The sequence below is a fragment of the Neltuma alba genome, unplaced genomic scaffold, assembly GCF_004799145.2.
Source record: "Neltuma alba isolate B1F8T4 unplaced genomic scaffold, ASM479914v2 tig00003082_pilon, whole genome shotgun sequence".
In the NCBI taxonomy this organism is placed as follows: domain Eukaryota; kingdom Viridiplantae; phylum Streptophyta; class Magnoliopsida; order Fabales; family Fabaceae; genus Neltuma; species Neltuma alba.
The window spans coordinates 426,046-441,868 of record NW_021633133.1 but is presented as its reverse complement, the minus strand read 5'-3'; the positions used below and the strand labels follow the sequence as shown (position 1 = coordinate 441,868).

General features: G+C 34.4%; 1 protein-coding gene across 1 annotated transcript; it reads left to right on the top strand.

The window, feature by feature from the left end:
- The first annotated feature begins 1,205 nt into the window (after nt 1–1,205).
- Nucleotides 1,206–15,092, top strand: LOC114740212 (putative ion channel POLLUX-like 2). The gene is made up of 24 exons (XM_028928331.1): nt 1,206–1,858; nt 2,716–2,792; nt 4,228–4,352; nt 5,529–5,815; nt 6,867–6,938; nt 7,245–7,320; nt 7,439–7,537; nt 7,613–7,767; nt 7,850–7,954; nt 8,619–8,705; nt 9,454–9,538; nt 9,634–9,781; nt 10,508–10,584; nt 10,672–10,752; nt 10,955–11,134; nt 11,544–11,657; nt 12,264–12,356; nt 12,439–12,562; nt 12,632–12,708; nt 12,848–12,895; nt 12,994–13,063; nt 13,163–13,236; nt 14,369–14,479; nt 14,589–15,092. Exons 1-24 carry the CDS (start codon nt 1,764–1,766, stop codon nt 14,688–14,690), a joined length of 2,562 nt encoding a protein of 853 aa, XP_028784164.1. The 5' UTR covers nt 1,206–1,763; the 3' UTR covers nt 14,691–15,092.
- The last annotated feature ends 731 nt before the right edge of the window (nt 15,093–15,823 follow it).

The following is a 15,823-nucleotide window of genomic DNA, read 5'->3' as shown; positions in this document are numbered from 1 at the left end:
TTGGTTTGAATAAATACAAATTTGAAATCTGATTTAGGATACGGAGAATATATTTTTATTTATTTTAATATCATTAGAAATTGAGGTGTGAGTTGAGAGTGAGTGAAACTTAGACAGAGAGAGTGTGTAAAATGTTGGGGATTTAGGTTATGGTCAAAAAAATATAAATTAAAAAGTTATTATTAGTGGGCTTAAGCAGGCCGGTCCGTTTTTTTATTTACGAACCTTGGCCCTTTTAAGTCTAAGTTCCTCTTGAAGACCCCAAATTACAAGTCCGGCCCTCAACATAAATAGGCTTAAGTGGGTTTAGCCCGTTTTCCCGACTCTATTTTTGAGGGACCAAAACCTATGATTGGCAACTTGAGAAACTAAAATCAAAATAAGTGTAAGTTTAAAAAATTAAAGTTTATATTAACCCTTTTTTTGGCTCAAAAAAAAATATTAACCCCCTTTTTTATTCTATTTATTTATAAGTTATATTACAAAACCATTATAAGATGTATAATTATACCATTTATTTATCATTCATGTGAACAATTTATTATAATATATAACATATATTGAATACAGTTAAAGTTAAAAAGTTACTTTCTTAGTTTTTAATATAATAACTAGTTGATTAATTTGAGTAAATTAAAAAAAATAAATTAGTTATTTGTATTAAAATTTTTTGTTAACTCCAATTAAATTTATTAAAAGTGTTTTATAAATAGAATTATAAGAGTAGTAAACAAATACAATAAAAAAAATTAATGGGAAAAATCCTACAAAATAAACATAAAAATTACTAAATCTTAAATTAAGAATTTTTATCAAAACGTATTATTATTTGTAAGTTAAGTATAATCAAAACTTGTTAAAGTATAGAAAATAAATAAGATATTTAAAAAAACAAAATATATTTTTTATAAATAATTAATTTAACTAATTTTTTAATATATTTAAATTAATTAAACAAATCTCACCTTAGCAACAGAAAGATAATCGCTTTTACAATTCTCGGATGCAGGCGTAGAAGCACATGAGGAGCTGCAGGATCGCACCCGGAATAGTGGAACCTGGTTTAGGAGGCTCTTTTTCATGGTAGGCTCCACATATCAGGCCCACCAGCCACAATCCCTCTCTTTTTTTCCTCTCTCTACTTGCCTAGACTTTAGACTTTAGAGAGAGTAATTTTTGTTTGTTTTTGGCAAAAATTCATTCTTTTGAGCAAAACTTTGATGATCCAAGGACTGTGAAATAAAGTTGGCATTAAAAAACTGTGAAAGAAAGATTATACCGATGACTGTGAAGTTCGTCGGAACTCGGAACCGATGAAATGGAATATTTCGTGAGAAGGAAAGATCAAAACTCTAAGAATTCGACCGCGGGAATTAATGGTCAATGACCTCGTAAGTCGTATTTGCAGAGACCCGCACTCTCAAGGTACGATGGTGAACTGGTGGTCCAGGTACAGAGAGATGGGAGTATCGAGTCTGTTATTGTTCACAGCACACAGCGCATAAGTACCTGGTAGGGACTTCCCAAGATGTAGTTGGCTACTGCATTGTTCTTTGTCTTCCACGCTTTCACTTTCATGTGCTATTTCCTTTTTGTTTTCTTCCTTTCAATCATAATTCCCAATATAGAATCATCTCCACCGTCGTCACTATCTTCAGTCACTCGTGCATTTTTGTCAGTGATCGCTTCTGCTGTTCTGGTTTCAATCTCTCTCCCTCTCTCCCTCATTGTGGGAAACTAAGTAGTAAGAAGAAGAAGGCGTTATGACTCTTGCTCAATGGCACAGTGCGCTGCTATGGTGTCCTTCTCGAGTTACAAGAATCCCTCATCAATTCTCATCATCAATTCATAGCAAGAGGTACTTTCTCAAAGTTTAAACTTTCAAGCTTAGATCAGTGGTAATGGTATGTGGCCTTTTTATTCATTTATTTTTGGGAGGAGCATACATCTGGGATCAAGAGATTCAGAGATTTTTGGTGGTGCATAGTTGACTAATTTGATCAACATTGTCCATGGCCTCAAGCTTCAGGGCCTGAATTGAGGGTGAGGTCTCACAACCTCTAATTAGAGAAGTTACTCTTATTATAGGGAAATTCAAACTAGATTCAACTTTTAACTTGAAAGGAAGCCTAGTTCTACTCAACCATAAAGAGTGTGTTTGGAACCATTTGGACTGGTTCTAAAACGTGGTTTTGACAGCAGCAACAAGATGTGGCTTTGCAACCACGCCAACGTGGTTCCCAACAGTCCGTCCGAAATATCGTTTTGTAGCTGTAATGGAAAGGAGAGTACTGTTGTTTTACATATTGATGAATAACTTTCGTCTAAAATTTATACTCCATTGATCCATAGAAACCATGACCTAATTATACAGTTGGTTGAGCAAAATATAAATTAAATGGCATTGCAATATCTAAATAGAAGCGTCATCGAGTACACTACGCTAGAGGAGTAATGAAAATAAACTCTCATAATGAGGTTTGTTGAAGGTGTTGGCATACACCAATGATATAAATTTGGTGGAGATAGTTCATTTGTTTATGTGGGTAATTTATGTTGGCTCTGGTAGTCTCAGGTTCTCTTTATGGATATTTATTACTTTATGGTAGAAGAACTAAAAGCTCAAGGCAACAAATTTGCTAAATGATAAAGTTATCTTTAATTAATTTATTTTTTGGGTGCTACAGGAAATTGACATTACTGTGACCTTTACAGGAGATTGACATCCTACGGATATGGCTTGTTCAAATCTTCGACATTACATGCGCATTGTCCTAGGGAAAACAGTGAAGGTGAGCTCCATGTGGCAAAGGGAAAAGGAAAAGAACAAAACAAGCTTGAGTTTCCTTTTTAGCTTTTTCCTAAAAAACTATTGAGCTTGAAGACCTTGAACTCAATCAACTGTTAAGTCTCTTCATCATGAATATATGTTCTCGCTCAGTCATCCATCATTGAAAGTTTTGAACTGAGTCAAAAAATAATTTCGTTATTGAAATTGCTTGCATCATTATTAATACTGTTCTTATTCCACTGCGGTAGTTATTTGCAATAATTGGAGTACAGTCTGTTTATGTCTTCTTTATCTTTGTGGTGCCTTAAATGTATTGGTATCTTTTGCGCTTGACAAATAGGTTTCTGTCTCTCCGTTTCCTTAGTTTTCATGATTCGGTCCTCTACTTGGATGCTCTAAAGACAGTCTCTTGGTCACTACATTCTTCATGAAGCATTTATTTTGGCTGTGAACTTCACGAAGTAGCTCTGCCATACAGATTATAGATTATAATAGACCAATTTATAATTTTGGATTTCTTTGATAACCTGATGTAAATGATATTCGTACATCATTAATGAGCAAGCAATAGAAAATCTGAAAATTGTTGCCTATTTATACTTAGGTTTATAAGCTGAAAGGGAAATCAAGAAAAATCTCTGTAAAGCACATGTATCACTTGTCCTGCATACGAGCTTCCCATGCTTCCTCCATTATATTATTTAATAAAACTGCCATATGTTTTAAAAGTTCACTGGTTGTTCTGTTACTAGCTTCCATTTACTGTATACTATTATGTACTTGCAATAAAAATACAATCTTTTTCCCTGTCTTCTTGATGTTGCTATAACAATGTAAAATGAGTGGTACACCTCCTGTCAGTTTTTAAGAAGCATTGGTATGGTTGTACTGACATGAATGTCTTATGATTGTTTTTATTTGTTGAATTTTTATTTCATTTTCTTTCTTCTTTGACATTGATACTTTCTTGTTTTTATGGCTCACAGTTATTGACAAATGGTTGCATAAATGATAACACTGGAAATGCCCATATGTTGCTCTTTCTACCACATGGCTTGAAGTCACCTTCACTTGTTTGCATTTTGGGCTGTTAATACATAGATGTGGCATACTGAGCAGCTTGATTGAATTTCAATGCTGATGCATACTTCTTACCATGAAAATTATTAAACCATATTTTCCAGCATATCTTTGATTTCAGAAACTCAAGAGTGTAGATCTTCAGATATGTAACAGTGGAGTTGTTTATCGCAACATGGTTATAAATTGTCATCTGTTTCTTTTTGTCAATATTGCCTTGGTTTTACTTTGTTCTCTTGGGATTCTTAATTTTATTGTCTAATCAACTCTGGTATTCTATTCTCTGCCTTATCTTTTGGTCGGAATTGAATTGACTTTTCTGGTCTATCTCCTTTTCCCACATGATATCCTTGTAGGTAGATGGGAGGCTCATTGTTACCGGTCAGAAAATAAATCAGGTTTGAACACAAATGCTGGTGTTCTAGGGAGTATGGATGCCAAGTGCACTATGATGGAGAACATAAATAATAATGTCGAAAAGGTCAGCAATGAATAGAAGATCCTGAAAAATGTATATATTTTGTGCGACACTATAGGCATATGATCTTATGAGAAAATACAATCTAAACTTGTCCTTCAACACTATGCTGATTTTGGCATATTCCTAAAGGTGAAGCAAAGTGTTCTTGTGAGCCTGTCCAGTATAATCATTGAATGGCCTTTTTATATTTTTCCTTTTTTTGATTCACTGAAGTAAAGAGTTTGGGTGATGATGTGCAGTGTCATTTTCTTAATATGATGCACGATAAGAAAAATATGTTAGTAAAGGAAAAGGTGCCAATTATGATTTGAATCACATTATATGAATGTTGGAGCTAGGAATTATCAGGTAATTAAAAAGAAAGTGTTGGGCTTGAGGTCTCTGAGGTTCAGGTGTACCAGCCCAAGTAATGGAGTAAAATGAAGGTTGTAGCTTGAGGCCTTTGAGATTCAAAGAACTCAAACTCAGGGAGAATTCAGCGAGCCATTTGAAGGCTCTATCGATTACATGATTGATGGTTAGTAAATGAAATTTACAAAGCCAAGATTGGAAAATGGAGAACAAGACCCAAATGTTTATGAAAGTGGTAACTGGATTCAGAGAGAGCTCTGGCTACATATGAGGGGAAGAGTTGGAGATAAGCCTTGAGAGAGGTCCCACATTCAAGAGGGTTAAAAAAAATGAAGGGCATTTATGCTTGTAATAATCTTAACCAAGTAATTTAAGGTATTTAGTGAAATGGACAAACCTGTGCACATGCCCATTTTGGATGCTGAATTGATGGTGGTGATGAACCAGGTTCTGCTTCGTTTTGACTCATACAAAAATTAACATTGTTAAACATCTCTTTCAACCAGAATCCATATGTGATAAGTTTGACTTATCTAACAAAAGGTTCTTAGAACTTGTGGTCCTTGGGGGAATGATATTTCAGATTCTGTATACTTTGTTTATCTGTCTCGTTATTTTCTCCTACAAGAAACTGTTCAATTACTCACCATCATTCATTTTTCTCTCAACAATATATTATATTATTAATCACTTTGATAAAAGTTGTTCACAGCTCAGTTTGTTGCATTCATGAGTGTATATGACATTAGAATTGGCTTATTGGGTTGTCTTCTGCTTGTGATGGTTACAGTGGGTGCTGATTCTCTCAGTCTGTCGTATGTGCAGGGTCCATGGACAGAAAGCATGGTACAATCTTTGTCATTGTACTTCATACAAAGAGTAACTCATCAAATGTTTTTTCTCCGGATATTGAAAGTTGTTCAAGGAATGCTTCCAGATATTCTTCAAACTCTTACCGCAACAAGCTTGCCTCTTGCTTGTGTCTCCAATACCTTGAATAAGCCCAGCCCTCTGCGCTTAAATGTGTCCTTTCCCTCTTTTAACGATATTAGTTGGAGCTTAGCGCGTTTGATATACTTGTTCAACGTCCAACTTGAGAGAAATGTTGCCACGTAAGCTTATATTTGCTTCATCATTCAGTTAGTTGATTGCGTTTACCTATAATAAGTATGAGGAAAACCAACCTTTTTTTTTGGCTAAAGAAAGGCAGTGTTCAGGATATTTGGTTATGCATTTTTGCATTGTTAATTACGTGAGATGACTTGGAATAGTCGTTTGGTTTATTTTTTTAAACATTAGTGCGATAAAATTGTGATTTGTTGCAAGAGTTCTTGGGAAATAAAATAAGGGTAGGTTTTCTAACACATGATGCTTTTATGGGATTTAGCATATGTGGTTTAAGAGAAATGTTAAACTTCGCTAAGGATGAATATTTCCTTTCCAATTTTCAATCAGATAGTTTACATTACTGTATGGTTTTTCTTTGCTTTTAATTCCTTCAGTTTTCTTGGGTATTTTCAAGTGTACTGGAGAACTCAACTATTTTAGAGCAAAATATATTTCCTTGGTAGTACTAAAAAAGTGAGGATTTAATTGGAAGGATGCATTGGGGCTCCTATTCCCTAATCGTTCTCAATTGAGGTTTGGAATTATTCAAGTCCCTTTCGTTCTTACATTTAAATTGTACCCTCTTACTTGTATTTTCTTCTTTGTATTAAAGGACTATATACTTAAGGGTAATGTTGGAAATTTAACTTTTCAAATCCAGCCGGTCCAATTTCATTGTAACTTCTAAAGAAAAGAAAGTGATTTGCAATTCCTTTGTCATTGAACTTCCGAGCAATGGAGAGACTTTTTGGTAGCTCAAACCCCACACATCCCACTGATCTCCAAATTGCCAAACAACATTTGAAGACCAGAATTTACCTTGATGGATTTATCTATACTTACAAGGAATAGGCTAAGAAAATTGTTTTATTACAAGGGTTCAGGTAGGAAAATATGAAATTTTTTCCTTACTCGTTTTCTATTTTATCAGGAGGGTTGGCTGGGTAATTCTGATATTATATTGCTGATTGAACTGAGGTTATGTGAACAATTTTCATGAACTGTGTTGACTGGACGATACATCTAACGTGCTTTATCTGATATGGACTCTTTCAGGATCTTTGTGGTGCTCCTTGTAGCATGTTCATCGTTTGTTTTTATTGGTGGTCTCCTGTTTTTCAAATTCAGGTAATCATTGATATGCACTGTCTGTAGTGTGTTTATTGTTCATGATTTTCATATTTAGCAGTGTAAGTGGCTTAATATCCATATTTGTCCACCCTCTTTATCCTATAGAAAATACTGTTACCTTTCCACTACTCCAATATGTCATATGACATATCTGATCACCCTTGCAACCCTTGATTACTTTTTTCATGTTTTTGTGCCAAATTTAAGATTTGACAACCTTAAATTGTGGTAGATAAGTGTTTAGTTTCACTGCAAGTGTGCTTGACCATGTTTCCTAACCTGGGCCCATGTTAAATTATTCAGGGGTCAAAAGCAGTCATTAGAGGAGTGCTTCTGGGAAGCCTGGGCATGCCTTATTTCATCATCAACCCATTTAAGAGTATGTTGGAAATCTTGTAAATTTCATACTCTCTTTGTTTTTTATGACTTTTTGCCCCCCTATGCTGTTTATATGCATTGACTATTACTGAAGGACAGATTTTCTTGCTGGACTGCAGCAATCAACACGGGTTGAGCGTGTTATTGGATTTATTCTTGCCATATGGGGTATAATGTTTTACACTCGCCTTCTAAGTACAATGACCGAACAGTTTAGGGTAAGTTCAAAAGCAGTGAGAATTCAATAAGAATTATTTTCTGTACACATCTTTAATTATCAGTCTATAGAGCAGAATAATATGCAAAGACTCCGAGAGGGGGCCCAGATGCAAGTTTTGGAGACTGATCATATCATCATTTGCGGTATGAATAGTCATCTGCCTTTCATATTAAAGCAGCTAAACAAATATCATGAATTTGCGGTCCGCTTAGGCACTGCTACAGCTAGGTAAGCAGTTCACTTAAGGCTGTTACGCTAACTTGTGTTCAAAATTCTGGCTTTGTAAATACGCTGATTGACTCCAATTCAGGAAGCAGAGAATCCTTCTTATGTCTGATCTTCCTAGAAAACAGATTGACAAAATAGCTGAACCAATGGTGAAAGATTTAAATCACATTGACGTCCTTACAAAGAGGTATGAATGCTTGGATATCTTCCTATATCATGTTGTGTAATAAGGAAACATTCATGACAACCTCCCCTTTCCTTTTAATGAGGTAAAATCCTGTAATATGTATGCTTCTGGTCTTACATTTGTTTTATCTGCATTTTATTTTGGAGCATAATGGCACTTTTCCTGTATTATGTATTATTCTCACTAATTTCAACTATCAGTCAGAGCATCCTTCCTCCAGTGTAAAGAAAGCAATCAAGACAATTGCTCGATTAACTGTATAATTTTGTTTTTTTTTTTAGGGGTCACGGATTGTTCTGTTGTTTAGTTGTTTTGATGCACTACATGAAAAATCCTGGTAAAAAAAACAAATTGAAAGTGAACCATGATTTTTAATTCAATGTCTGTGAAGAAAAATATTCTTCTGTGTTTTCTGTCTATTGATTAAAGGGAAGAGGTAGGTACATATAGAGAGCATCAAAACAGCTAGCAATAAATAGTGACCCCAAAGTCAAAAACAGAAGAAACAAAGCTGTAAATGCATAAGAACTAATAACAAATAAAGTCTGAACAGCTAATAACTACTGAACTCAAGACTGACTGGGTTAAGCATTAGTACGGGCCAAGGTCCAAGACTCAGCTAGCAGTTTATTATGGCTCATATCTAAATTTTCTGTCTCTGCAGTTGCAGCCTTAGTTTGACGAAATCATATGAAAGAGCCGCGGCCAACAAGGCTCGTGCAATAATTATACTGCCAACAAAAGGGGATAGGTAATAGTTGATCTGCTTAAAAATGCAAATTGATATGGTAGTGCCGGGGCAATATCAATTCAATTTACCTGGCCTTCTTTTATAAATTCATCCTTGCATGTTATAGAGGTATAATAGTTTTTCATGAAAATGCATTGAAATTTTAGTCACAGTGGTCATGATTTTAATTTATTACCATCTATTATAGGTGTTATGGAGGTCTTAGTTAGAATTTATTTTCATAACACAATTGACAAATACAACTTGTGGCTTCTGTTTTCTTTTCAATAGTAGATCACATTTATTAAGGAAATAATTAAAGAACAGGAGGATCCAGGAGTCCTCTTAAAGAAAGGAAAAATCAGAAAAAGGGACTCTAGTAATGATGAGAAACATCAGCTCGACATAGTTGGCCTCTCTGTTTGAATATGTGATAAAACACCTACTAAAATACCCGTGAAAACTGACCAAGATTTAAAAATTCCCACATAAAACAGGTAGGCACAAATGTCAGATTGAAACACTCATGCTATGCTTAAATAAACCAAAAACAGCAGAACCTCAACTACACCACACCTTGCCCTACTTCCTCAACATTTGTACGAACGCCCAACTTGGGTGGTCATAGTTGTTATTTGAAAGTGCCAAACAAGTTATCCCATTTCTGTTATGTTAACTTTGATATGGGCTTCTATCTTTATTTTCTTTCATCAATATTCGGAATTTCACTTTAATGAAGTTTATTGATTTCAGATCCTTAATGTCTTAGGTATGAAGTTGACACGGATGCTTTTCTATCTGTTTTAGCCCTTCAACCAATTCCGAGAATGGATTCTGTCCCCACCATTGTCGAAGTATGTTGCACACATTCAGCTTGAAATGAAATGAAGAATATAAAATTCAAATGCTGTGCGCAAAAGTAAGAATTTGTCTTATTTAATGCTTGCAGGTTTCAAGTTCCAAGACATGTGAGCTCTTAAAATCTCTATCAGGATTGAAAGTGGAGCCAGTAGAAAATGTTACATCCAAATTATTTGTTCAATGCTCTCGGCAGAAAGGGCTTATAAAGATCTACAGACACTTGCTAAATTATCGAAGTATTGCATACTTTCTGCATATCATATTTGTCAGCATTCCTCCTTTGACCTAATATGGTTTATTATCTACCTAAATTAAGAATAATACTCAAAGAGGATCAAATTGTCTTCTGATAATGTGGACTGCAGCTGCTAAATCAATCAATTATGCCATTTCATCGAAGTTTAGTACTCCCTCTAGTCCTATTTATAAGCTTCAAATTTGAGAAGGGGTGTGGTCTATTTTATAAACTTCAATTTGGGTTTGTTTTAATATTCAATGCATTTTTTTTTCAATTTTGTCCTTGATTATTTATTCTCTCTCCTTTGCCATAATCTCTCTTGTCACATTTCTGCACACATTCTCTTTCATTCTTTTTCTCATTTATTATAATGGTATATTTGGAAACAAAAGTATATTTAATTATTTATAACCTATTTATTACTTTTAACTAATTTCAACTAATTACTTGTTATTTGCGAATTAGTTATTTGAAACTTATAATAAGGACGAATTACTTATTTGAAACTTATAATAAGGACCAGAGAGAGTAATTTTTTATGTAAATTCTCAGAATAAACTTTTCATTTGGCTTTAATTATTTTATTGTTTCGTTATGGCTAGTGTCACATTTCCCTATTTGATGACCCTAGATTTGGAAACTGGCTTGTTATTTTCTTTATTGACCTAACATGCAAATTTTTATTTTCCTGAAATTTAATTATTATTACTGTTGCTTTTTCCAGAAAATGTATTTAATCTTTGCAGCATACCTAACGTAGAAGGAATGACCTATAGGAAAGTAAGACATGCATTTAAAGAGGTAATTAATGTAATTTGTGGCTGATTCCACCATTTATTGCTTACACGAATTTGCTTACGTAATTATCTCTCCATTCATATTATTCAGGAAGTTGTCTGCGGCCTTTATCGGAATGGAAGGATAAACTTCCATCCAAATGATAGTGAGATCCTGCACCAAACTGATAAAGTATGTGTAGGCTAGCTCATAACTAAATCTAATTTATATTCCATTTGGATCTGAAGTTTCTCTGTCAATTTTCAATGATGACTTTGATATCGAAAAGATATGCTCTTAACTTTTTTCTCTTTATTTAAGGTTTTGAAATCAATTAATTTCTCAGGAGGTTTGCTAGAATACTATCTAATGTCACTAAGCTTTCCTCATTTAGGTATTAATGATTGGCTCCCTTCGTGATACAAAGGAGGCACATGCATACGCAGGCAAAAAAGAAGGAATTCATGGAATTCATGACCAAGAAATTCAAGAACAAGATATTGAGCATGCCATAGAATTGAGTAAAATGAGACTAGCTAATATTGTAAAGCGTCCTAAAAGATCAGGTTCTAAGGTAGGACAACTACTCCCTCTAGTCCTTATTTTAAACATTAAAAAACTAATTCACAGATAACGAACAATGAGTTAAAATTAGTTAAAAGCAATCAATAGGTTAAAAATATATTTTTGTTTCCAAGTATGCCCTTGTAATAAATGAGAAAATAGATGAAAGAGAATATGTGAGGAAATGTGATAAGGGAGATTATGATAGAGAAAAAGAGAATAAATAATTAAGGGAAAAATTGGAAAAAATGCATTAAATGTTAAGACAAACCCAAATTGAGGCTTATAAAACGAATCACACTCATTCACAAATTTCAAGCTTATAAATAGGATTGGAGGAGTACATTGGAAAGACATTCTGGTTAAAGTTTAGTGCCATTTATTCAAGCTCTTTGCATTTATTACTGATCATCATGTAGGCATCAGATGGAGATCTGGGACCAAAAGAGTGCATTCTTTTGCTTGGGTGGCGCCCTGATGTTGTAGAAATGATTGAAGAGTATGATAACTATCTTGGTCCAGGAAGTGTTGTGGTATGATCTTATATGTGTGGTGAACTGGTTACTTCCATTGGTGTTTACTTCGTGTGTTGAATGATTTCTTGATTTAAAACCATAAGCCATCTTCAATGCCAGTAGTGAGGCTTGAACTTTAATAAATACATTTTCTATATGATCTTATGGCTGAAAGGCACAGAAGCTTTAATTCCTGATTGCTAATACACATGCTTTATACTACTAACTAATGTACCAGTGAAAAAAGTTTAAAGACCAAGTATTCCATGAAAAACTGATAATTGATTGATTATTCATGCATCTCGAAAAATTGACAATTGACTGGCTTTTAATTTCGTTTCTGCTGCCATCATGGCCACATATATAAATCCAATTGCCTGTAATTCTTTTTGACACTGTCAATGAATTGATACTTCAATTTTAAAGAGATGAGATTTATATTTTACATAAGCATTGACCTAAAATGCACTCTGTTAATGGTCTGAAAGAATGGTATGTGTGAGCCCGAGAAAATTAGGAAATGGCCAAGGGTTCTTTATTGTGCATGTTAACCCCGAATTCTACTTTCCGGACTGTCTATGCACTCATTCTAAGTTCAAAACTCATCTCTTAAACAATATGCAGGAAATATTATCAGATGCACCAATTGATGACAGGATCAGGGCCAGCAAAATTAGTGGTCAAAGTAATCTCAAGAATGTTCAAATTTCTCACAGGGTATTCAGTCACTGTTGTACCAGAATTTTGCTTTTGTGGTTTTTCTACTTTTATGATTATTCACGTCATTCATATTCTGTAGATTGGAAATCCTTTGGACTATGACACCTTAAAACAGACCCTTCTGAATATCCAGAAATCTATTGGTCATGAAGATATTCCCTTGTCGGTTGCAGTCATATCTGACAGAGGATGGCTTCTTGGAGGTAATGATGCATGTCAGTTTTTGTGGCATATAATACCCTGCTATTGATTATTGGCTATTATCTCTGCAGATCCATCTAAGGCAGATAAGAATTCTGCTTATTCTCTCCTACTAGCTGAAAATATCTGCAAAAAACTTGGAGTTAAGGTGATACGTTTAACGTTGTAGGACTTAAATCTGAATGATGCCAATTTCTAGACCATATACACGGAAATATTCTTTATTTAAAATGAGTTAGTAGTTATAATAATGAACTGGGAAGGAACTTAAAAATTCTATGTTGCAGGTGCATAATCTAGTTGCAGAGATTGTTGATTCAAATCTGGGGAAACAAGTAATACACTAAATTTCTTAGTTTGCTAAAATTTTCAAAATTTAGTTTCAACTATTTTCAAAACTTGAGGTGATGTGCTTCTGTATAAAATGCTGCAGATTGCTAGAATCAATCCATCACTGAACTATATTGCAGCAGAGGAATTAATGAGCCTTGTCACAGCCCAAGGTCATAACCTTTGTTCTCTTCTTTACTATGCTCTGCTTTAAGTGGTCTATTTGCTAAGCCACTGTGTTCAAAAAGTTATTTTCTGTATTTGCAAAACAGTAGCGGAGAACAGCGAACTTAACGAAGTTTGGAAAGATGTACTAAATGCAGAGGGTGATGAAATATATGTGAAGGTAATAATATACTCCTTTTGCAATACCTTAGTATCCATGAATCGTTATGACTGCTGAGGCTTGTCAGTCTTGGTGCTCTTGGTCCTTTAAAGATTTTTCTTTATGCAAACTTTATTGTCCCATTTTATGGAGAAATTCCTTCCTTCATCACTATTCCTTTAAATTAGTCCTCTCCTATACATTGTATGGAGTTAGATAGAACCCACTGCTCAAATATATTATTAAAAGATGAAAAATCTAGCCAGAGTGAATCTAAGATAGAATAGCTACGAGTTTTTGGAGAATAGAAGGATAAAGCAAAACTCTCAACTCACTTTTCCGTAGCATTTGAGAGGCTAGAATCTCTCCCTCACAATAATCACTGTTTGCTTAAATTTTCTCCTCAATTTGTACCCCTACCTTAGCCTGTACATCTTCCTTGATTTTTCTGAAACCTTGCTCCATTTTTATTTTTTTCTTTCCTGTCTTCTTTTATAGTTGCTATCGTTCCTAGAACATTATCCGTAAGTCCTATACTCTTCTCCAATAAGTCAATCATTCTCAATCCGTCAAGTTCATCCAAAGCAATTCTCATCTCCTTCCCCTGGGATTTATTGATCTGATACCAAAATGATAGAACCCACTGCTCAAATATATTGGTAAAAGACGAAAAACCTAGCCAGAGTGTAAATATAAGGTAGAATAGCTACAAGATTTTGGAAAATAGAAGAATAAAGCAAAACTCACACGCGCAAACATCAATGTTTTCGTAGCATTAGAATCTTCTCCCTCACAATACTCACTCTCTGCTTAACCCCCCCCCCCCCCCCCAATTAAACCCTTTTGCCCTTGGATATACTGCGCACAACCCTTCCTCCTTCCCTTTCTCTCTGATCTCACACACTCGACCTAGCCTTGGCCCAATAGAGAAGAGCCCATTAGCTATGGGTCCACCAAAATTTAAAGAATGAACAATATTATTGATGATTTGTAAACTGGGCAACTTCCTTTTAAATTTTATGTTGTATATTGATATTAATATTGATTCGAAGATGACATTTAATCTGTATTGTAGAGCCAAGGGCCAACATTGAGTGATTTTCGGTAACAAGTATGCACTTTAACTGTTACTTGCCATTGTTTCATATGACAGGATATCAGCCTTTACATGAAAGAAGGAGAGAATCCATCATTTTGGGAGCTCTCAGAGAGAGCATATCTACGGAGAGAAGTAGCCATAGGTTATGTGAAAAATAACAGGAAGGTATGCTGTAAATTTTGATTAAAAACATACTTACCCTTTTTAAAAAAAAAAAAAAGCTATGTTGATCCATCCACAAGAGCATGTTAAGCATTATTTTTCATCTTTGCAGGTTATTAACCCAATTCCAAAGTCAGAACCCCTCTCTCTTGAATTGACAGACTCGCTGATAGTTATTTCTGAGCTTGAAGGAGAACAGCCTGTGGTCTTATAATGCTGATGCTTCAACTATAATCTTATCTTGATGCTGCTTCATTGCTGCTGCAGGGACATTGTTTCCACCACCTTGTATAAACCCTTGCTGAGATTATCCTAGGAATCTCTCATTTGATCAAGCCCTAGAAGAATAAAGGATGAATCAGTTGTCTTTTAATCTTGCAGCCCAGGATCATTCAAAGGCTTTAGATTTAGAGGCATTCAATAAATAATGGTCACATTATAGATCACTAGGAGTCATTCTGGCTAGGAAGGTATTGTATATTTAGGGACTTCATAAGTTGTCCTTTTTTTTTAAAAAAAAAACCAAAGCTTGTTAATAAGTTCTCTAATGCAGAGATTCTGCTATTAGACAATGCTATATTCAGTTTTGAATCCATTTAGTTCCTTTTTTTTCCCCCGTATATATGGATTGCTAGCTGTTGGTAGATTGTATATAATCGAATTGAGTGTCTAGACAATGATCTTGTAGCCTAATAACATAAAAATTACCTAGCTAATGGAAGGTCATGAGTTCAATTCTGTTTATAAAAGTAGGTTATCAGGGACTGCTTCTTTAATTCCCAAAAAAAAAAAAAAAAGGACAGAATCAGGTGCCTATTATAAGATGAACACAATATGTAGGAGGAGACTATAGAGAAATACAAAGATCGGGAAGATACCAATATTTGCATGAAATTTGAGATAAATTGTACGGTATACTTCAAATTTGTGAAATGTACAAGTTTAGGTGCCTATCAAATTGTACTGAATTATTTTTCCGAAGACATTGGTCAACTCAAAATTGAATGTGGTGCAAGGTTACATCTCCATTAAACTTCCAATTTGTATGCTAGTGGAGAGGGAGAAAAATTGCGAATAGGTGCTTTAAAAATGGTAGAGCCCCCTATGAAAAAATTGATACTACAGAATAAGAGTTACAAACTAGATTTTATATTTAAAACCAGAGGTAATATTTGTTAACTATCATTTTATTTCGGCAATAAGCAAAGTAAGAGTTGGCAAATGACCACTTAGCAAAAGAAGATTAAAAGTGGGAAGCTGGCAAATTCCATCATTATATCTTCTTCTTTTTTTTTTTTTTTTACCATATATGAATGTTCTTTCTTGAAGTGTCACAATTATTGCTTG